Genomic DNA, 23068 nt, shown 5'->3' on the forward strand with positions numbered 1-23068 from the left:
CTCAGATGCTCTTTAACTCTTCCTGGCACAGGCTCGCTGGAGAGGGCACAGTAGCCAGTTCCCCCGACGGCCGCCAGAGGCTACAGAGAGCGAACTGGCATTCCTGAGAATTAGCCAAGGCGACCGCAGAGGGTGGAAAAAGCGGGTGAAAGTACCTCACATTTTGCCTCCTCCTAAACCACCTCAAAAAAAGAGCCTGACGTCGTCACCATTCCAGTTTGGGGAAAGATAACCTCTCATTTTGCCACCACCTCTCTGGCTTCCCCATCACCTTGAGAGTGTTACGTGCTTTGAGATACGATATTCCACACTGGCCTTGAACTGATAACCTCCTGCCTCTGTCTGATAAGTGCGGGCGTTATCATCACCTTGTAGGATATATATCTGGCCTTGTCTTTCTCTCCAGGGCTGGGCACCGAATAACCCAAATGCAAGGAGTTTCTAAACTGAATGCAGAATTAAGTACTCGGTGCAAGCACTGACCCCTAATGACCTCAGGCAAACTCATAACCTGGCTCCCGGGTTTGAATGTAGATTCATAGGTTAAGAAAAAAAAAAGACTTAGCCCTTTGCTGGGCGTGGTGGCACACTTCTTTAATGTCTGCACTTGGGAGGCGGAAAAAGGCGGATCTCAGGAATTCCACGCCAGCCTATTCTACAGAGCGAGCTTCAGGACTGCCAGAGCAAGACAGTGAGCCCTTGTCTCAAAGGGGAAAAAACTGCTCAGAACAATGCCTAGGGCTTTAAGAGCTAAACAAACGTTAGCTTAACCTCATCGCGTTGGCGGCGGCCACAGTGCCCAGTTGCCCTTTTAAGGGACTTTGACATCTTCCCACGTAAGCGGAAGTACCCCTGAGGGCTCCGGAAGTGACTTCAGAACCCCTTCAGAAACATGGCTCCGGAGCGTTGTCCCGGAAGCGGTCACGGGTCTCTGCGTGACGCTAACTGAGTTAGAGCGGTCCCGCGGGGTTTCTATGGTGCCGCCCGCCACCCCCAGGCTCTCCTCTTCCTCTCCCGCCCGAGCGCCCGGAGCTGCGAGGCCGCCGACCAGCCCCACCGGCGACTCCGCCAGCCGCCAGGGGGAGGGGCGCCGACGAGGCGACGCTCTAGGCGGCTCCACCCGCGTCTCGATGGTGCCCGGCGTCCCGGTGCCGCGTTCCTACTCCGCGGGGTGGACGCGGCCCCTTTAACCGGCCGAGGGCGGAGCCGAGGAGTTCCCGCGAGAGCGGCCGGGGGGCGGGGGGCGGCGCCGAGGCCGGGGGCCCGTGGCGGATGGAGCCCGCGATGGAGCCGGAGACTCTGGAGGCACGAATCAGTGAGTGTCCGGGAGGGGCGCGAGCCGGACCGGAACCGGAACCGGGGGCGCGAGGCTGGCCCCTCTCTCTCTCCCGGCGGGGCGGGGTCCGCGCGCCCCCTCCTCACGCCCCGCCCCCCGACCCGGAGGGGCGGCGCCCCAGTCTGTCGCTCCGCTCGGACCCTGGCAGCTGCGCGCAGCCTGGCCGGGAGCGGGCGCCGCCCACCCACCCCGGTGACCCGGTGGCGCAGAGTTATCCCGGACCCCCGAAGGCCCTGCCTGTTGCACCAAAGCGCAGACCCTCGAGTCTTCCCCTAGAGGGATCCCCCCACTTCCTCAGGGCCTGAGTCTTTCAAACCCTGTGCCCGCAGCTCTTCTTAGATCTGCTCGGTCCCCCAGCCCAGGAAAGGGGGGACCCCTGGCCCATCTGATCCAGCTCTGTCCGCGCCTGGAGAAACTCCCAGTGCTTGAAAGGGTCCCGTCTAAGACTCCATAAGGAAATCAAGTTCTCTGTCGTTATACCCAAGCCCAGCCTTGCTTTGCGTCCCAGATTGCTTTCCTAGCCCCTGCTGAGCCTCCTCCCCAGGCCTCTGTCCTTGTTTCCTGTCTCCTTCGAAACAGCTTCCTCCAACTCTGGCTTCCAAGCCCCATCCTCTGTTCTCCCTGTCCCACACTGCTTGTTGAAGATCCTTGGCCTTGCCAACCCCATTCCTGAACTCTGCCCCTGGGAGCTGCAGGTTGGCTCTTCTGGTCCATTTAGTGACAGGTCTGTCCCAAGGCCTTTCAGGGATGTGACCCAGAGAAGCCTTCCGGTCTATCCTCAAGCTCAACCTCCTGGTCTGAGATATAGCAAGGATCTGTGCAGGGTGGTGTGGGCCGACATGGTCAGCATCTTTGAAGCCAGCCTCGAAGGAAGTTGAACTGGAAGGTTGATTCCCAGAGCTCACCGATCTGGGGGGGGGGGGGGGGGCGGAGGAGAGTCAGCCTGGCAGTGGGGTTGATTGGTGGTTAGAAGGAGACAGTGACCATGGACTGCATGAGATACAGTACTGCACGGGTCTCAGGAGGTCAGAGGTAAAAGAGGACCATAGATATTTTCCCCATCTGTCTTAGTCAGGGTTTCTATTCCTGCACAAACATCATGACCAAGAAGCAAGTTGGGGAGGAAAGGATTTATTCAGCTTACATTTTCCACATTGCTGTTAATCACCAAAGGATGTCAGGACTGGAACTCAAGCAGGTCAGGAAGCAGGAGCTGATACAGAGGCCATGGAGGGATATTCTTTACTGGCTTGCTTTCCCTGGCTTGCTCAGCCTGCTCTCTTATAGAACCAAGACTACCAGCCCAGAGATGGTCCCACCCACAATGGGCCTTTCCCCCTTGATCACTAATTGAGAAAATGCCTTACAGCTGGATCTCATGGAGGCACTTCCCCAACTGAAGCTGCTTTCTCTGTGATAACTCCAGCTGTGTCAAGTTGACACAAAACTAGCCAGGACAGCATCTGAAGAGTCATGCCCAGTTGTGAAATACCTCTCTCCCTCAAGTACTTTCCTCTGCCACTTGCCAGGGGAGATGAGCCCCCCCCCCCACACACACACACACACGCACACGCACTGTGGAGGTTGGGGAAAGGGGTGGGGTCATGTCTCTTCCAGTTCTAAGATCTTCCGTTTGCTCAATGCTGGGGAGAAACTGATCCTGGCCAGAGTTTCCTCTTCCCTGGCTCCTGACTCGGATTGCTTGGCTCCACCCTTGCTGGGGCTCACGTGCCTTTGACACTTCGAGGACTTCCTGTTCTAGCCCTTTTTCTCAGCTGTCACTGAGAGGCCAGTACCCCGAACCTTCTCCTTGCCTCCAGATTGCAGGCTCTCTTCCCAGTGTTCAGTCCCTTAGCCATTGTGGGGGACTGGGAGGTCGGGAAATGTGCAGCCTGACCTAAGGAAGAAGAGATGTTGCTGGTGTCCCTGGGGGCCTCACTGGTGACATCTGTTCCTCTCAAGGACTGGAGGGTCACCCACAAGGTTCCTGGGATAGATTGGTACCAGAAAGAATGCTGCTTCAGCCTCTGGCCATCCATCTTGCCTCTGAGCCCCCGGGAGAGAGCAGCCTGCCCCAGCTCCTTCCATCCCTCCCCTGCTCCCTCCCCTGCTCTGCCCGTCTTCATAGCGCTTCTGAGATCGCTAATCTGAGTACTCAGAGATGCTCTGTTTGCGCCAGTGAGTTTCAGGAAAGAAGAGCTTTTGTCCACCACCGTATTTTTTCTTTTTCTTTTTAACTATGGATTAAGTGAATGGCTGCCGGACACTGAGGGTGTCTAGGCCCCCAGACATAGCATAGGTCCCCAACTGAGCAGGTGCCACATCCTGGGCCCTAGCCTCTTCCTGTCCACAGATCTTCCATAGCCCCACCCCTTGGGCTGTGGTCCTCTGCGCCTGCAGCATGGGCAGAAGTGTCCCAGAACCATGAGAACACTTCTGCCTCACAGTGCACAGCCTGCGTACTGTCCAGCTCTACAAGTAGGGAAACAGAGGTTCAAGAAGTTCTTCTTACTGCACGGCTCTTCACCCGGCAGTGTTGGGGGCTCCACAAGGGGACTGTCTCATATTATTTGCTCCTCTGTGCTGTTGCCCATCCCTGCATCCCAGCTTCTCCAGCCCCATCCTCCCTGCCACCAATCCCTCATGCATCCATGAGAGCGGAGCAAGGCATGTTCTCTGCAGGAGTCACACAGCCTTGTGTAATAGTCCACTTGGGCCCTCTGTAAAGAATAGCTAGGAACATAGCCGCTGCCGTGGTGGGCAGAAGTGAAGAAGGCACCCTTGGAAGAAGTGTTCCTGAGCCACTCCCCAGGGACAAGGTCTGGCAGAACTAGACGTGAGGCCCAGGGTCCAGTCTTTCCCAGGCTATGTCCTTACCTGAGCAGAGCGGCCCTCAGCCTGGGCAGCTGCCCCGGCCCCAGGCAGATCCAAGTCCCCTGCGCTGGGTTCCCATGCTTTCTTAGTCACTTACCTTTCTCTAAGAGCCTAGCTTCTCTTGGCCCACTGCCCAGGCCTACAGTTCCTCCAGGGCTGGACCCTGGCCTTTTTCTTACCCCTCAGTCTCCTGAGTATGGATACCAGGAGGATTGGGGCGCTGCTCTTGAGAACAGCGTGAGAGATGGGAAAGTCAGCGTAGTGGGGTACAGCCATGGGAGGCCGTCCCTGGATGTAGTCTCTGAGGATGGGGCCTTTGGGAGAAGGCGAGGTAAGCAGTAGCCATGTGTTCTTCTGCCCACTGATCCCACCGGAAGGTCAGTGCTCAGGCGTGGGGGTGTCCAGCAAGAAGTGGAGGGAATCATGTCCCATGTGCTCGACCCCTCTTAACTGCGCCAGTTGCAGGACAGCGTTAGAGGAGGCAGGACTCCCACTCTCCCATACTGACTCCCTCTGCTCCTGCAGACAGAGCCACAAATCCCCTGAACAAGGAGCTGAACTGGGCCAGCATCAACAGTTTCTGCGAGCAGCTCAACGAAGACTTTGAGGGGTAGGTGGCTCTCTTTGGCTGACACACTCAACAAAACACACTGTGCCCCTGCCATGTAGGCTGGAGACCCAGTTCCCATTCTAAGTGCAGTGACAGTTGACAAAAACAGTGGCGCTTCCTGCTGGGGGCTTCAGGGGTGCCGCCCCCTTGAGGGGAGCCCTTCCTGGATTTATTTTATAAATGAAAAAACTGAGGCTCAACTCTCTGGTCTTGAACCTTACCGGGACATGAGGAGTCCTACACCTGGTCAAATCTAACTGTGCCATGTGGCTGATGATGTACTGGGGGCCTTCCAGAGGGCAGACTGCACTCTCCCCAGCAGGCCCTTCCTGTAAGAAAGAACCAGATAGACCTGGAATGCTTGTCCAAAATGCTTCCACAAGTGACTCCCCAGGGCTTGGTCTGGATGTCCTCAGGCTCCTTGGTGCTCCTGGGTGATAGAACGCTCCGCACAGTGAGCTCCGCCCCCACCCTCCTCTCTGGGGCAGGTCCTTCACTGAGCCTTAGTCCTCAGCTATAATGTGGCACTGGCCAAGGTACATATGGAAGGCTATGGGGGTTTTCCTGCCACAGAGGAAAGGAAGGAGCCCGGGTGCTCATGAGCCACCTCGCATGGCCTTAGCACTCGAGCTGTTACCACCTGATCTTACCATGCCCTGTGCAGGCCAGGGACACAGCTGCTTTTGCTTTTGCTGGTGATGAGTTTACACAGGGCCTCACTCACCCATGCTGGGCAAGTGGATCTACCAGTAAGCAACTTCTGCAGACCCATGTCTTGTTCTTAAAGCCAAAAGGGGCTAGGTGTACATCTCTTGGAGGCCCTTGCCTACATTGGCCACCTGGCACTGGCTGTCACCATCCCAGGCCCTGTTTGATCTGGAGACACATCGGCTTTGGCATGTGCTTCACAAGGCCAGTAGAGGGCTGATGTGCTACAGGCTAATGGAGTGGCTGTCCCTCTGAGTGAATCAGGTACCATGTCATGACTCTATTCCTCCTACCCAGGCCTCCACTTGCCACTCGCTTGCTGGCCCACAAGATCCAGTCCCCACAGGAATGGGAAGCCATCCAGGCCTTGACGGTAAGAAAAGATCCTGGGGTTTCATGAGTCCAAGGGAACTGTGACCAGATGATCTTGGATATAGGTCTGGGCCAACCCTCAAGGTACCTAACAGCAGCAGAGAGTTAGTTAGCCTTTTGTCACCTCTGAGGGTGATGGCAGGGATTCCTTAACTCACACACAATGGACACCTTCATAGGACACATGTTTTTTTTTGTTTTTTGTTTTTTTCAAGACAGGGTTTCTCTGTGTAGTCCTGCCTGTCTTGGAACTCACTTTGTAGACCAGGCTGGCCTCGAACTCAGAAATCCACCTGCCTCTGCCTCCCAAGTGCTGGAATTAAAGGCATGTGCCACCACTGCCCGACCGTAGGACACATGTTAAACACACTGAATCAGCATGCATGTTGGGGAGTCTGTGTTTGTAAAGCTCCCAGGTTCTCTGCAGAGGCCATTCAGACCACATAGGATCTGTAGACCCTGAACTTTGCAGTAAGAGAGGCTCAGGATTGAAGTCAATAGCTACACCAGGAGCAAAAGAGATGGGACACTGTCTCTGAACCCCTGCATAGCCCATACACCAGTCGCCGTAGAACATGATTGTCTGAGGCTAAGTGGAAGTTGCTCTAAGTACCTGTGCATGTTTCAACATGTTGATTTTTGTTTGGGGTTTCTTCCTTAAGTATGCAGGGATCTTGTGATTTTTCGGGTTTAGGAAAAGCCAAAGTAGTGTCAAACTGCCAAGCAGTAATGGTGCACACCTTTAATGCCAGCATTCAGCAGGCAGAAGCAAATGGATCTCTGTGACTTTGAGGTCTACAGAGTGAGTTCCAGGACAGCCAGGGCTACACAGAGAAACCCTGTCTCTAAAGAAGAATCGTAAAATGACCATGTGCAAGTGATACTCGGGCCAAGCCACGGAGGCCCTGTGGTCGAGCAACCTGAGCAGTACTGGTCACTAGACGACCTCTGACCCAGTGCCCTGGCAGGTGACCTGGGAACCTCTGCATCTTGTGCCCTCCAGGGTCCTTTCCTCCCTCTGGGCCCTGGCAAGGATCGGGGCTACCTCAGTGCTTCCCCCCACAGGTTCTGGAGACGTGCATGAAGAGCTGCGGCAAGAGGTTCCATGATGAGGTGGGCAAGTTCCGCTTCCTCAACGAGCTCATCAAGGTTGTGTCTCCCAAGGTGCGTCCTGGCCCAGGCTCCAAGTGCTGGCTTTGATACAGGCTGCAGGAGCAAGGTCCCTAGGGGCCTCCCAGTTAGGAACCTAGCACAAATCCTTCTCCAGGACCTGACTGTGTCAGGACAGCCTAGGCCTCTGAGCATGCAGGGAAAGCTGATCTCAGGGCACACACATACTGTCACTGGGCGTGCCCAGCCCGGGCTGCTTAGGTGTTTGACATTTCTCCCTGTCCGAATCACCTAAATGTGGTTTCCTTGAGCCTCAGTGTCCAAAGCCAGAAACCTTAGTCAGTTATGTTAGCAAATGGGCCACATCCTGGCTACTGGACTTTGGTCACAGTTTGGGTACATATCTGATGCCCAGCCCCCTGTGACCTTCCTCTGAACAGAACTCAGAGTGGGCTGTGCAGCCCCGTGTCTCCCAGGAGAGAACAGTGTAGTGAGAGCCCCATCTCTTGGCCTAGTTTGCTGCTGGAGCTGATGTGTGGGGCCTCATGGCTGCACACGAGCTCTTCCCTCCTCCACCTGGAGCCCCAGGCTCCCTGCTGGGGTCTCAAGGTTCAGGTCTGTGTGGCTGAGCAGGTGCTCACATGGAGCAGCTCCACCAGGCCTCTTGCAGGGCCTATGAGGACTCCGGAGGCATCTGAGAGGCTGCAGGGTTAGGGCTCAAGTGAGGGGGCCGAGCAGTGTCCGAGAAGTCCCCTTCTGTGTGTCTCTGAAGTACTTGGGCTCCCGGACATCTGAGAAGGTGAAGAGTAAGATCTTGGAGCTGCTGTACAGCTGGACGGTTTGCCTGCCTGAGGAGGTGAAGATTGCAGAAGCCTACCAGATGCTGAAGAAGCAGGGTGAGTGAGCCCCAGCGTGGGGGACCCGTGACAGGCCCCACCTGCAGCTTGGGCCTTCTGCCAGCAAGGTCTGCCTTTACTGTCTCAAGAACACAGGGCCAGTGAGGCCTCTCTGTGGCTGTGCCTACGGCCAGCTTGAGTAGACAAAAGATGGTAACGGATCAAGTTTACCTTCAGAGTAGCCTCAAAACATGGGCGCCCAGGAACAAGGGATGTAGCTCAACTGGTAGAATGCTTGCCTAGCATGCACGAAGCTCTGCCTTCAATCCCCAGTACTCAGGCGTAGTGGTGCACACCTATAATGCTAGCACTTAGGTACTGGGGCAGGAGGATCCAAAGTACAAGGGCCACCCTGAGCTACATAGGATTCAAAAGGAATTACACGCTACCCTTTCTCAAAAACTATGTATGGGGTTTGGAGAGAGAGCTCAGCAATTAAGAGCACTTGCTGCTCTTCCGAAGACCCCAAGTTTGATTTCCTACACTCAGGTGAGGAAGCTCACAACCACCCACAACACCAGCTCTAGGGGAGTGGCTGCGTTTTACCTCCACAGGCGCCTGTACTCTGATGCACAAGCCCCATGGAGCTGGTAATTAAAAATTACCAAAGCCCCCACAGACCCGTAATTAAAAATAAGTCTTTTTTTTTTTTTTTTTTTGGTTTTTCGAGACAGGGTTTCTCTGTGTAGCCCTGGCTGTCCTGGAACTCACTCTGTAGACCAGGCTGGCCTCGAACTCAGAGATCCGCCTGCCTCTGCCTCCCAAGTGCTGGGATTAAAGGCGTGCGCCACCACCGCCCGGCTAAAAATAAGTCTTAAAAAAAAACAAAAGGAACTACTGTTTACAAGTTATATATATTGGGCTCAAACCATCTCTGTTGGAGTTCACTCACTGCAGGGCAGAAGTAGTCCCACCCATCATTCCCAAGCCAGGGAGCTGATGAAAGTGTGAGCTCCATTTAACCTGGGCACCCTATTCCCAGATCCGTCTCCTGCGACCTCTGGAGCTGACACTCACTGACAGCCTTCCAAACCCTGTCTTCCCCAGGGATTGTGAAGTCGGACCCCAAGCTTCCAGAGGATGCCATCTTTCCCCTCCCCCCTCCCCGGCCCAAGAATGTGATCTTTGAAGATGAGGAGAAGTCCAAGGTAAGGCTGAGGAGCTGCGCTCCGGGAGAGCTCTGCAGTCTCGGGAGCAGAGGCTCATGCTGAACGTGGTCTCTGTGGAGGTGGCATCCTGTGTGGAGCCGGCTGAATGCACTGACCCATGCAGGCATCTGCCTTCAGGAAGCACAGCTCAGAACCCAGGGCTTGGTTGAGGAGCCGGGTAGCTTTATCTTTCTGTACTAGTGGAGCAGTTACAGATGCATTTGCTTGGAGAGGAGCTGTTGAAATAAGTCCCCGGCCAGCTCCCAAGGCTACCGCTGTGGTTTCTGGTGTGCCTTCCTAGAGGCTGGGGTGGGGGTGCATGCTGAGGCCACCCTTCTGCTATGCTCCGTGGGGAGTGTGTGCAGTGCCTCGGTTATCCGCATGGGCACCCGTCAGGTGTCGATCAGTTCTGACCATTTCACAGAGAGGTCCCACACACAGTAACCGAGGAGCTGGGTTGTAGGTTCTGACCTGGTGCTGCCCACAGCCATTTACTTGTCTCTGCAGATGCTGGCCCGCCTGCTGAAGAGCTCACACCCTGAGGACCTCCGGGCTGCCAATAAGCTCATCAAAGAGATGGTGCAGGAGGTGATGGCTGGCCTGGTGTACAGGGGTAGAAGGGATGGGGTGTGGAGCTAGGCCACCACACAGGAGCTGTGCGTGTGTGTACATATGATGTCCTATAGTGGCCCAGCAGGACAGCTGCCACAGTAAAGAATTGACAGGTGCTCAGAGGCTGATATTTAGAGGGAAGTAGCCTGGGAGAACCTGCTATCTATGCATGAGTTTCTGAGGGGCTGTTATTTGTTAGTAATGAGGCCCAAGAATTAGTGGCATGTATCTGTAATCTTGGAACTCCAGAGGCTGAAGCAGGAGGATCCTGAGGTTGAGGCTAGTCTGGCCCACATAGCAAGACCCTGTCAGAAAAAAAAAGGGAGGGAAGAAAAAAGAAATGTAAGAGCCAGCAAGATGGCTCTACAGGTATAGATATCCGCTGCTAACCTGAGCTGGATCCCGGAGAACCCACATGGTGGAAGGGAAGAATCAGTTTTCACAAGTGCCCTTACTTCCAAGTGCACACCATGGCACATGTACACACACACACACACACACACACACACACACACACGTAAACATTTTTCAAAAGTACTTTGGGAATGTATTGGGGCTTGAGACCAAAACTTAGTGTAGAATGCTTGCCAGCATGCATGAGGTCCTGGTGGCTGTCCTCTGTATCCCCCAAACATATGTAAGTATGGGTGTGTATGTTTAAATGTGCATACACAGAGAGCAAAACACAGATGTTAATATGTTTGTTTTTTTGTTTTTTTTTGAGACAGGGTTTCTCTGTGTAGCCCTGGCTGTCCTGGAACTCACCCTGTAGATCAGGCTGGCCTCGAACTCAGAAATCTGCCTGCCTCTGCCTCCCAAAGTGCTGGGATTAAAGGCGTGCGCCACCACGCCCGGCTCTGTTAATATGTTTAATGTGTAAGCTAGCATATGTTAGAAGTGTATACTGAAACTTAATAAGGCCAAGGCTGGCTCACCTTCGATCCCAGCACTTGGGAGGCTGAGGCAGGAGGAATTCCCGTGAGTTTAGGCTGGCCTGGTCTACAGCGAGTTCCGAGACAGAGCTATGTAGAAAGAGACTGTCTCAAGACAGAAAAATTTCAAAAGGTGTTGAGGATGGGCAAGGTGGCTCACACCTCTAATCCCAACACTGGGGAGGCTAAGACAGGGGGATGGCCTTGATTTGAACTCCAGGCCAGCCTGAGCTACAGAATGAAACTTTGTCAGAAACCAAACCCCGATCTCTGGTTAGCACTCAGATGCACAGGCAGAAGCAGCCAAATGTAACAGCTCTCTAGGCTAAGGATTGACCGCAGGAAAAGAAACGATCAAGGCCACATGGCAGGTTCCTCTGAGGCAGGAGACTGCCCACCTGTAACCCTGTGTAGCAGGATCATCAGGTGATGGGTTTTTCCTTGAAAATGATCCAGAAATGTGAACGTTTACATGAAATCTCCCAGCTCGCTAATGACAGCAGCAAAGAAACTTTCCACGTTTTAATAGTGTGTGCCCCACCGAGACTGCTAGCTCATCTTCCTCGGAGGCAAGATCTAGTTGTGCTGGTTGGTGGGGCTCAGCCTGGGCCCAGCTTGACTGTCAGGGCCTTCTCTGCATCCTGTGCAGCAGGAGAGGGCGTGTCACGGCCTGGACTGCTCATTTCAGGGAGGTCTTAAAGGGCTAAGCGATGTGAGGCTGCCAAGCACAAGCCTACCTCCTGCAGCACAAGGACACTGGGGAGCAGAAAGAACGGGGCTGCCTCCTACAGATGCCTTTAAAGGCCTGGACCCACACACTGGCCAGGCAGGCACCTGCAGACAAGGAGGGACTCCATACTTGTTTCTGGGTTGTGAGTGCTGACCGAGGATGGGCAAGTGTCTTCAGGAGTCAGAAACTAGGAGGGGAGAAATGCGAGCCATGGTCACGAGTCTAGAAGCTGGTGATGTGACTGAGGACCACCTCTAGAGACTTGAGCCTGTGCAGTGGCCTAGACTGAGGACTCTGGCAGAAGTTCGGTAGGGAGTGGCATAATAGTGAGACACTGCTTCCTGAAGAGTACTTGTCCTGCATGGCAAGCTATCAGCAGGACTTGGCCAAACAGAGCTGCCCATCCAGCCCTCTTCCCAGACTCGGGTGCCATTACCTCCCGAGGTCTGAGACGGCCTTTGGCCATCTGCTGCTCTATAGGACCAGAAGCGGATGGAAAAGATCTCCAAGCGGGTGAATGCCATCGAGGAGGTCAACAACAATGTGAAGTTGCTGACAGAGATGGTGATGAGCCACAGCCAGGGTGCTGCATCCAGCAGCAGTGAGGACCTCATGAAGGTGCTCCTGCTCCCACCCACCCCAGCTCACTCCCAGCTCACTCCCAGCCCACCCCATCTTACCCCCGGCCCACCCCAGCTCACACCCAGCCCATCCAACCCACCCCAGCCCACCCCAACCCACTCATAACCCACTCATAACCCTTGTCTACTCATCCTGTTCCACCCAGGAACTGTACCAGCGCTGTGAGCGCATGCGACCCACACTCTTCCGACTGGCCAGTGACACGGAAGACAATGATGAGGCCTTAGGTGAGCCCCAGGCAACTGCCAAGATGAGGCCCAGCCCTGTCTTACCTCCTCCCACTTCCAGGCCCCGCTAGACACCCACATGGAAGGAACTACCATGAGGTGCCCCCCTTTCTCCGGCTCTCATCTGAGAAGGCCACAGAAAGCAGACTGCTCTTGGAAACCCCTGAACAGGTCCTGTGCAGGCATCTTATCTGCCCAGGAGGGAGAACTCTCCCCCCATCTCCTAAGCAGAATGACGAGCTCAGGTCACAGCCCCAGTGTATCACATCACCCCTTCCCAGTCACTCAGGCCTCTCTGTCTCTACTCCCTGCCTGGCTCTCCCTGGACATTCTGGGTACATTTCCACCTCCAAGCCTTTACAGCAGCCTGGCTGTCTGGACCCACATTTGGAGTGGGATGCCTGACCCCTTTACATACTTTTGGGTCGGGTGTGGAGGGCTCCTCTGCCCTATCCGGAGGCCCCGCCACTTCTAACCCCCCTCTCCTCGCCTTCCTGTTCCAGCTGAGATCCTGCAGGCTAATGACAATCTCACCCAGGTGATCAACCTGTACAAGCAGCTGGTCCGGGGCGAGGAGGTCAACGGTGATGCCACAGCCAGCTCCATTCCTGGTATGGAGAGAGCAGGAGGGCTCTGGGGGGCCCAGGTGCGGGGCGGCATGACCTTCAGTGTGACCACGAAGGTCAAGCCTGAAGCTGTGGGGAAGGGAGCCCAAGTTTGTCATGAAATAGAAGGAAGACACTTCCTCGCATGAATCTGGACCCAGATGTGTGGGGCTGGGTCATCCCCTAGGCCTCATTAGACTTCCAGAAAAAAGGACAGAGCTTTAGATGCAAACTTGGCTCTTCTCAGGGGACTGTGGCAGGGTGGGGTGGGGAGGAGGGGCGTCACAGAAAAGGCTAGCAGCGAGGGAGTCTTGGCAGGTCGGGAGGAGCCAAGCCTTTGGGTATGAGAGCGGCAGCCATATCTTAAAGCTGTGTCCCAGAGTAACACCTTAGGTGCTTGGTTGGTATCGCCCTGTGTTGACACTAAGGTCACATTCCTGACCCTAAGCAAAGCTGGTTTATTGTGAACAAAAGAAAGGGCTTGGCGGGCTGGAGTGGCTCTGAGGGGCTAGGAGACCTGTAATGAGATGGGAGGAGGAGGAGGAGGAGGAGTGCTGTGCTCACCGCTGCTCCCAGTGCCCCCCAGGACCTGCCGGCTCTCTTCCTCTCAGGAAGCACGTCAGCCCTGCTGGACCTCTCAGGCCTGGACCTCCCTCCCCCGGGCACCACCCAGCCAGCCACGCCCACCCGCCCTGGCAACCAGAGCAGTCCTGAGCAGCTCAGTGCCTCGGTGTCCCTGCTTGATGACGAGCTCATGTCTCTGGGTAAGGAAGAGGACAGTGCAGGGCAGCCTGCTGGCACCAGCGTTCTGCTGGCACACAGCAATGGCCCTGTGCTCCTTTGGGAAGCCAGTGGAGGCCATGGCGAGCAGCATGGCTTCCCTATTCTGGGTGAAGCCCTGGCTCGAAGAGACTGAGAACAAGATCAGCGTGGCAGAAGGTAGGGCTGGCCAGCTCAGCCTGCCTGGGAGAGATGGGGTGATTCCAGGAGTGGAGTTGCCCTGGTGAAGGATCAGTGGGCTCTCCCTCCCTAAGTTCTGCAGACAGGAAGGACAGGATTTATTTAGTAAGCCCCACTTCTAGTCAGCCCGGTCCCTGAGAAGATTGAAAGTGAAGAAGTGAACTCTGATCTCTTTGGCCTTTTTTTTTTTTTTTAAGATATTTTCTTTATTTAGATTTCAAATGATATCCCCTTTCCTAGTTTCCCCTCCGAAAACTCCCATTTCCTCCCCCCATCCCCTTGCTCACTAACCCACCCACCCCTGTTTTCTGGTCCTGGCATTGCCCTACACTGGGGCATAAATCCTTCACAGGACCAAGGGCTTCTCATTGATGATTGACAAGGCCATATATGTGGCTGGAGCCATGGGTCCCTCCATGTGTACTCTTTGGTTGGTGGTTTAGCTCCTGGGAGCTTTGGGGGTACTGGTTGGTTCTTATTGTTGATCCTCCTATGGGGCTGCAGACCCCTTCAGCTCTTTGGGTCCCTTCTCTAGCTCCTCCATTGGGGATCCTGTGCTCAGGCCAATGGTTGTCTGAGTCTCTGGCCTTTTTTGTTTGGGGATTTTTGCTTGTTTGTTTTCTGAGACATGGTTTCTGTGTGGCCCTGGCTGTCTTGGAACTTACCCTGTAGACCAAGCTAGCCTTAAACTCAGAGATCCACCTGCCTCTGCCTACCAAGTGCTGAGATTAAAAGTGTGTGCCACCCTGTACCATAGCGGAGAGCTGGCAGCTGCTGCCTGCCCGCTGAAGAGCACTTGCTAAGAAACAGGGTCACTTGTCTTTTCTAAGACAAATACAGGGCGAGCTTGGCTGAGGTGTTCAGGATAGACAGGGGTCGTGCTGACTCTCCTGCCAGCCAGCAGGCCGTCCCCAGGGCCCTCAGCACCAGTTAGCTGGCCTTACTGACCTATGCCAGTGCCTTTAGAGTCTGCCTATTCCACCTCCCCACTGTCCACCTGGGGACACGGAGGCTCACCCAGGATAACACCCTGCCCACAGATACTCACCTGACACACGAGGTCAGACTCTCCTTCCCTCCTCACCACCTCGGCTCCTGCTCTTAGCTGCCGAGGGCCCAAGGTGAAAGTTCCAACTCCTGCCAAGCTGGCTTCTGTGGGGCCTTGCTGGACGGAGAGGAAGTTAATGTGGGCTGCAAGGTGGCTGCCGGGATGATGCTTTCTATTTCTGTGCTGCTGCTGGTCCCCTCTGAAACTGTGGATTTCACTCATGAGCCTCTAAAGGGAGGAATCCAGGGAGGCCCTAGCGCCACACTGGTGGCTATTCGCCTCATCTGCCCACCAGTCCAGCCACCTGTCCTGCTTTCTCTACAGGCCTAAGTGACCCGACACCACCTTCAGGCACCAGCTCAGATAGTGTGGGGTGGGACAACTTCCAGGTAAGAGGGCTAAAGCTGGCTCTGCCTGTGGCAGCCCAGCCCCAGGGAAGGGAGGCTGGAGCCAGTAGCCTGAGAGGTGACAGGCAGGTGGGTCCTGGGACATGGCAGTACCATCCCAGCGAAGAGCCCAACAGTCTTTTCTAACCTCCAGCAGAGGTGCCTGGGCGTCAGCTTAGGGTCCTGATAGGACCACAGTTCCACCTTCAAGGTTCAGCTCTTCTTCCCTTAAACTTAAGGTCCCCCCAGTGTGGAGATCCATTTAGGTCCAGTGTTTTGCCTCATGGACAGGGAGTCTATTATCCTCTCTACTGTACCTCTCTCAGATGTCACCTGCAGGGAAGGGAGGGCCTCAGGACTCAGGAGGTGACCCTAACACTTTGGAGAGTCTCACACCTGTCTCCTTTGCCCACAGTCATCAGATGGCACTGAATCCTCAGTCCCTCCTCCAGCCCAGGCCCCCAGCATGGACTGCCGACCCCCAGCCCAGGCCCCTCCACCAACGAGCAGCGGCCTGGACGACCTGGACCTCTTGGGGAAAACCCTTATGCAGCAGGCTCTGCCTCCGGAAGCCCAGCAAGTGCGGTGGTGAGGGCTGCCACTGCCATGGCCCTCCCTGTCCCAGCAAGTCAGCGCTTCTGGGCCCAGCAGGGAATTGCCCATCACTGTAACTCCTGGGAGTCCAGCAAGTTTGATCACCCACTGTGACAAGGGTGTGCCCAGGGATGGCCCCACACTACATGCATTCATGAGAATGGGCCACATCCACTGACCTGCATGCCCCTCGAGTTCCCAGTGCCCTAGGAAAAGATAGAAGGGGGTTCAGCATGGGAGGATGCTGAGGCAAGGAGTGGGGGGGCTCCCCCTGCGGATGGGGGTTCTCAAAGCTACCCACAGGTACAGAGCTGGGTAGCCCACTACAAAATCACGTGCTAATACACTGTCCCAATTAAGGGAGAAGCAGCAGCCAGCCCCCCGGCTCACCCTCCGTGACCTGCAGAGTAAGAGCAGCTCGCCCAGCCCAGGAGCCGCCAGCCTCCTCCACACCACGTCCCCAGAGCCCCCTGGGCCTCCACCTCAGGCCACACCCACTGAGTTCTCCCTAACCAGCATCACTGTGCCCCTGGAGTCTATCAAACCCAGTGAGTGGGGAGGGGTGGGAAGGGCCAGGCCAGGCCAGCTCTTGTCCCCAGAGCCTGATGACTCCGATGTTACCCTGCAGTAGGGCCTCCCCATCCTAGAGTGATGAAAGGCTGCTTTCTAATCTCTGGGTTGCACAGGAGAGGGCTTCTTAGAATTGAACCCTGACCCCCTCGTTCCCAGGGAGGGCAGGGGCCAGAACTAGAAGGCTCCTTATGATTATAAAATAGAGCCTCAAAGAAGGATCCAGGAGGAAGCCCCAGGTATTACCCAGGAGCAGTAGGTAGCAGTAGGTAACATTGGCTGACTGACTTAGAAACTGTGACCAAGAAGCTCAAGTCTTCCCTGTCCTCCTTAGCACTAGAACTGACTCTGACCCCAAAGAATGCATGACCCACACTTTGAACAGAGCCTGGGAAGGGCCTGGCTGTGACTTGGCTCCAGGGTGGGCATCCTGCCTCTAAGAGGCCAGCGCCTGGTATGATCTGACTCCACCCACTGACCGACCTCCTACCCGTCCTCCCACAGGCAGCATCTTGCCAGTGACCGTTTATGACCAGCATGGCTTCCGTGTCCTCTTCCATTTTGCTCGGGACCCACTGCCAGGGCGCTCCGATGTGCTGGTGGTGGTGGTCTCTATGCTGAGCACGGCGCCCCAGCCCATCCGGAACATCGTTTTCCAGTCAGCCGTCCCCAAGGTGAAGGGCAGACCAGGCAGGCCTTCCTCCCTCAAGGCAGGGGGACTTTAGACCTGGTGGGCAGCCTGCTGCCTGGGCATGGTATCTCCTTCCCTGGGGAGCTGGGGAAGGGGTGGGGAGCCAGAGAGACCCCTGAGACTCTGGGAAGGGAGCTGCCTCTGCTGTGGTGGCTGCCTGACCAGCAGTCACCTCCTGCCCCCAGGTCATGAAGGTGAGGCTGCAGCCACCTTCCGGCACAGAGCTGCCAGCGTTCAACCCCATCGTCCACCCCTCAGCCATCACCCAGGTCCTGCTCCTTGCTAACCCCCAGAAGGTGAGGGCCCAGCTCTGACGTGGCAGTGCCCCAGGGTGGCGCTAACCTCCCTTCCCCACTCTGACTGCTGTGCTTGTGCCTCAGGAGAAGGTTCGCCTCCGCTACAAGCTCATCTTCACTATGGGCGACCAGACCTACAATGAGATGGGAGATGTGGATCAGTTCCCCCCACCAGAGACCTGGGGGAGCCTCTAGGACAGAGGGGCTGGAGAGAGGAGGGGCAGCAGGACCTGGACCTGTTCATCCTGTGCTTCTCTCCCTCCTGTGGCCCCCAGTGACTCTTCCCCCTCCCTCTTCCCCTGCTGAGCCAAACCCAGCAGGAGGCTGCGCCTGGGTCTGCCATAGCTGCTGGGACCTCCATCACCAGTGGGAGCCTGGAGCAGGGAGGGGCCGTATGCCCTGGAAGGACTCTGGGGTGAGGGAAGGAGGGGGGCTGTGAGGCCCAGCCCTGAACCCCAGCCTGAGGTGGGGTCGTCCTCACCTGTCTTTTATGCCTTATGGAAAGGCCCAGCCATAACTTGGAGGCCATGCTGGAAACTGGGACCAGCCCAGGCCTCCTCTGCGGGGACCCAGTGACTGGGTGGGGGTGACGCCCGCGCCCTAGCTGTGTGCACTTGGTGTGTGGTCTGGCTCGTTGCTTTTCTTTTGGAATGGCCCTGTGGTCACAGAGCTGAAGGAGCTCTCCACTCAGCCCCCGGGGCCTCCAGAGGCCTCCCTTTGCTCTCAGGCTCCCACGGGCCATGGAAACTTGAAAGCAGAGCCAGAGGACATGCCCCCTGGAGGGCCATGGAACTCCCAGAGTTCCATGCTCCATTATCACCTTCTGCTGGGGCCTCCCGGGAGCACCTCACATCTGCCCACCCTCCTGTGGTCAAGTAGGGTCAGGATGGGTGGCAGTGGGAGTATTTATGAAAATAAAGTGACTTTTTTCCTGGATTAGCTGCTCTTGTCACCCTTGTGGGTTAAGGGAGGTAGGGAAGGTTCGGGAGGTGGGGGCCTAGGGACTGCCCTATAGATCCATGCCCAGCTCCCACCCATCCCAGCCCCTCAGCCCTGGGCCAGAAGAGGCCCTACTGGGGGCCTGTGGCTGCTACTGAGTCACTCAGGAAACACTGGTCTGTGGTGCCCAGAGCTGTTTTCGCTGAGGATGAAGGGGCCACCAGGAGGTCTGGCTGCTGCAGAAGTCAAGGGGAAGGTCCCAGCTGCTCGCTTCCTCCTGCACTCTGCAGCCGGTCTTGTGTTTCTCCCTGCCCGACACACGGCTTTCTCCAAAGCCCTGCGCTCTGCCTACTCTTCACCCGGCGTGGTAAAAGGCTGGTCCCAAGCAGGGTGCAGAAACCACCCAGCGAGGACAACCTGCCAGTGGGGTGCGGTGAGGAGCTGCCTTAGAGCCCCATACTGCAGGAAGACAGCCCCCGCAGTTAGAGGCACAGGCTGCCCACTCTCCCGTGAGCCGCTGACCTGCTACAGGCTCCAGGAAGTCCCACATCTCAGGAACCACTTTCACTTTGTCTCATCTGGCAGTTCCTAAACCAAGGTTGGCTACTAAAACCCTTTCCTTAAATCCTGTGGACACCTGGATATGACACAGCTCTCCCAGTCCCACAGGACTGACACCCTGTCAGGCCTACATTGGACAGTGACGGAATCTCAGCGTGGACTGTAAAGCAAAAAGACGGGAGGCCCCACTCCTTCCAACCAGACCCTGCGCATGCTCCCCCCTGAAAGCTGATGGCCTGTCCTAGCAACCATCCTTCCTCAAAATGGCCTCTACTTCCCACCTGGGACCTCAGAAATGTGTTTCCAGTAGAATCTCGTTAGATGGCCAGTGGATAGAGGAGGTTTGCCATGGGGTTGTGGGACTGTGACTTGGAGAAGTCCCATGAACTGGGTGTTCTGGTTCCAAAGTCACTGGCTAGCTCTCCCTTTCTAGGAGCCTCCTTTGAAAAGGCCACAGGGTTGGGACCCAGGGAGCCACCCCTCCTCTGGCTTTGTCCTCATCCATCTCTACATCTCCTGAGCCAGATATGGCCTGTCTCAGAACCTGGTAGGAACCTGGGAGACTGGAGCCCCAGTACGGCACTCCGGAGAGCTGGGGGACAAGGGGGTGTCCCTGGAGTCTGCATCTGCCTTAGCATGGATACCCCGGGAAGTACTGTCTCTGTCTTAAAAGATGAACTCCATGACCACACCAGAGCAGTGGGACTTCCCAGACCTCAAAGCCACACTTCCACTTCTGGGACACTGACCAGAGCCAGCAGATCATTCTGCAGTAACCACAGGGCAGGCTGCTCATCTGCGATGAAACCAAGGTGACAGAGGCCTCTGCTGCCCTGGCACACCTTCTGTGGCCTCTGCTACCCCATAGGGCAGCTGAAGGGAGCCACCCACCCTGGCATGCTGCCTGCAGTCTCCCCCTCTAGTCCTCAGAACTGCCCTGAGAGCAGGAGACTGGACCAGCTCCATCAAGATGGTAGACTGTTCTAGGCACCTGAGCCAGCTCTCCTCCAGTTTTAACACCAGTCCTGCCTTGCTCCCAGCTGGGACCAAGCACACATTTCCCCCAGGGCTAGCAGCAGAAGGGAGGAGTCCTGCCTCAGCCCCACCCCAGGGTTCCTGGAAAGGCCTTTTGAACTGTGGAAGTGGGGGTGGGCAAGGGAGTTACCAAAGCCCAAGGAAAACATACCTTGCTGGCTGCTGTGGGCAGAAACCACTTGGAGGCTTTCTAGTATTGCCACAGTCAAGCCATGTGGCAGCGTCTCAACTGGTAGGATGAAGCCAACAACCTCCACCCTAGCCTGCCTATGGCTGCCCTGACCACATCCGCTCAAGTCTCATTAGCAGATGCCACCCAGACTGTCATTGGGATTGCAGGCCAATCTGTGTGGAGACCGGTCAGTCCCTCAGCGGCCATCGTGAAGGCAGAGCAAAGGCCAGCCTTGAAGGAGTTTCCAGGCAATGCCATGTACACAGCAGAAAGACAGCAGTAACGGCTCTTAGGAGTTAGGTCTGCTCTGACCTGGCCCCTACCACACATCTGTGCACATCTGGGCCAAGAGCCAGGGTCTGCACATCTGCCAAATGGAGGCATAGATACCCACCTTAGGGAAGGATGACCCACGGGACCCACCAGTAAATTCTACTGTCCTAAGGCAGCCATACATATTACAAGGGCACTAAGGCAGGGGTAGTCAAGGCTCTTCTCTCCCAAACTTTTGGTGTTTGAATAAGAACAGCAGACAACACCAGGCACTTTTCTAAGAATTTTACATGCTAATTCATGTAATCCAATTAAGCCTGTAGCTTGTGGCTGAGGGGTGAGCGATCTTATCTAAGGTCATTCAGTTTGTGTGCAGAGACACCCCCCACCCCCCACCCCCAAGCCAAATGGCTGTTCTTTGGGGAATGTAGGGAATCACAGATCTGATATCCTCTAAGTCAGTCCCAACAGACTTAGTACTGAGCTACTTAGCCCCAGAGGGCTGAGCCATGCGATAGATAAGGTGAACCTGGGTGATACTCCAGCCCGGGCAACCAACTATTAGTTTAGGGAAGGGCCCAGGGAGAGGTTGGCTCTGAGTGACCTCTGAGATACTTCTGTGCAGTTCTAAAGTCCATGATCCTTCGAGCAAGCACTTCTCGGTTGCATATGCCTGTAATATCTACTACTGGAGAGGCAAGAGTGTCACAAGTTCGAGACCAGTTGGGCACAATTATGGTGGAAGGAGAGAACCGACTCCCAGGTATTGTCCTCCGGCTGCCCGGAGAACAGGGGCTGGTGGCAGAGCGCTTGGCAAGCAAGCATGCACAAAGCCCTGGATTCATCTCTAGTACATGACCAAAAGACACATCCCCACCAAGAGAGCCTGACCCAGCCATGACCCCAGCATTTACTAAGCAAAAACTTGGGATTACAACATCTTTTGAAGGAATAGCGTATGGTTCAAGCTTCAGGGCTTTCCACCTTCAATGATTCAACACCAAGGTCACCCAGCCTGGAAGTATAGCAGCTTTATCTGGTCAGATCCAGAAGGCCCCAGGTCTGGCTGCAGGAACAGCAAGAGCCAAGACAGGAGGAAGGGGCGGGGCAAGAGCTTGGATGGGTTGATAATACACTCTAGTCATTTCTTAACAAAAAAACAAAAAAGAAACCTGCTATTTCAGCCAAGGGAGCTGTCCCCTCCCCAGGCTAGTTAGGGCTAGGCCGGGACAAGCCAAGAAGGCGTAGGGTATAAGCCAGGACTGCCTTGAAGTACCTTTCAGACCAACCCTGGACATGAAGGCAGAAGCACCGTAGAGATCAGAGACTTCCCTGGAGGCATGAAGGTGCTAGCCTGGAGCGGGAATCGTCCTAAGGCTCATCCGGTAGAATGTACCCACTGCCAAATCAGGGAAAACTGAAACGCAAAAATGTTCTGGGTAGGACCGGGAGGATGGAGAAAAAAAGGGCCAGGACTAGAAGCAAGATGTTGTCTTACCCATTAGGAGGCCAGGTCTATACCACTCTAGTATCTCCCCAAGGCTGACACCTCTCTAGAATCTTTTTTTTTTTTTAAAGATTTTTATTTATTTACTAAGTATACAGTGTTCTGCCTGTATGCATGCCTGCAGGCCAGAAGGGAACACCAGATCCCATTACAGATGGTTGGGAGCCACCATGTGGTTGCTGGGAGTTGAACTCAGGACCACTGAAGAGCAGTCAGTGCTCTTAACTGCTGCGCCATCTCTCCAGCCCCCTCTTTAGAATCTTTTGCCATCTCTTCTCCAAACACTGGGCAGCAGCCTTCCTTCCCATCGGAAAAAGAAAGACAAGGAAGCTGCTCTGCCTTCTCAACTCCCCATCAGAGAGCCAGGATTCCACTGATGAGAGGCTGTGGCTGTTCCTGGCCAGTATGTTCTGGCTGCAGCAGCTGCTGGGACCCCTCTGGGCTCCTCCCACACTCGATAGGACTTCTTAAATGGGGAAAGCGGCTGAGTGAACACCATGTGCCAGACCTGTGCTGGGTACACAGAGATGTCTGGAGCAAAGGGAAGTCTTTGAGGAGCACACCAACTCTCTACCCCCACACAGTAGGTGCTCAAGTGGTATGGCTCTGAACTGAAACTAAGAGAGCAAAGCTTGGTGTGGTGCACAGGGCTTCCTGTAGTCACCCTTCCCCCTCCCAAGCCTGAAGGGTGCATACTGAAGTCAGCTTGCAGTTGCCCACCGGCTCTCTTGCTCTGTAGCTATGAACACCTATTGTATGCTCAGGCTGGTGTTCAGCGGAACATTTCAAAGAGAAAATCGGGTTTGGGGGTTCAGAGCAGCACCCATACATATCAAGGCCTGACAAGAAGGAAGGGCAGGCGCCTGGGACATTTGCTAAAAGAAATGAGAAAGAGTTTTACAAATAGGGGAAGCGGTCAAAGCTTGGGACTCTTTAAAGTGTAGAGTGACAGGACCTCAAGGGCTGACGAGCAGACCAAGCAGACCAGGGTATCTTGTTTACCCTGTGGCATAGACTGGACAAGGACAGTTGTCCTACCAAGCTACTATACACAATGAATGCAGAATTTTGGGGACTGATCCAAGGACATTAGTATCTGGTAGTCCCAGGTACCCCAAGTTCTGAGCCAGTGGTCCAGCAGGCAAGGGGGATGGTCAGGGAATAGTATGGTGGAGAAGAAGTCCCCAGGCAGCATCCCCTAGTGACTGGCCTGCACAGGTCCTGAAGGCCTGTC

At 55.4% G+C, this 23068-nt stretch overlaps 1 protein-coding gene and 1 non-coding gene across 3 annotated transcripts; both read left to right on the plus strand.

The window, feature by feature from the left end:
* Window positions 1-864: 864 nt before the first annotated feature.
* Gga1 (golgi associated, gamma adaptin ear containing, ARF binding protein 1) lies at window positions 865-18283 on the plus strand. Of its 2 annotated transcripts, none has more exons than XM_017316362.2 (17): window positions 865-1315; window positions 4736-4820; window positions 5826-5901; window positions 6966-7064; window positions 7783-7906; window positions 8954-9054; window positions 9562-9642; window positions 11809-11946; window positions 12116-12197; window positions 12701-12808; window positions 13414-13566; window positions 15135-15199; window positions 15612-15784; window positions 16151-16338; window positions 16865-17050; window positions 17237-17347; window positions 17432-18283. In XM_017316362.2, exons 1-16 carry the CDS (start codon window positions 1273-1275, stop codon window positions 17335-17337), a joined length of 1803 nt encoding a protein of 600 aa, XP_017171851.1. In that variant the 5' UTR covers window positions 865-1272; the 3' UTR covers window positions 17338-17347; window positions 17432-18283. The 2 variants fall into 2 exon arrangements, with proteins under 2 accessions (XP_017171851.1, NP_666041.1); NM_145929.2 differs by having other exon boundaries at window positions 888-1315; window positions 16865-17034.
* On the plus strand, window positions 15538-15611 carry Mir6955 (microRNA 6955). Its single transcript, NR_105920.1, has one exon. It is a non-coding gene; the product is annotated as a microRNA 6955 (primary transcript).
* Window positions 18284-23068: the final 4785 nt, after the last annotated feature.

Source organism: Mus musculus, chromosome 15 (assembly GCF_000001635.26).
Source record: "Mus musculus strain C57BL/6J chromosome 15, GRCm38.p6 C57BL/6J".
Classification (NCBI taxonomy): domain Eukaryota; kingdom Metazoa; phylum Chordata; class Mammalia; order Rodentia; family Muridae; genus Mus; species Mus musculus.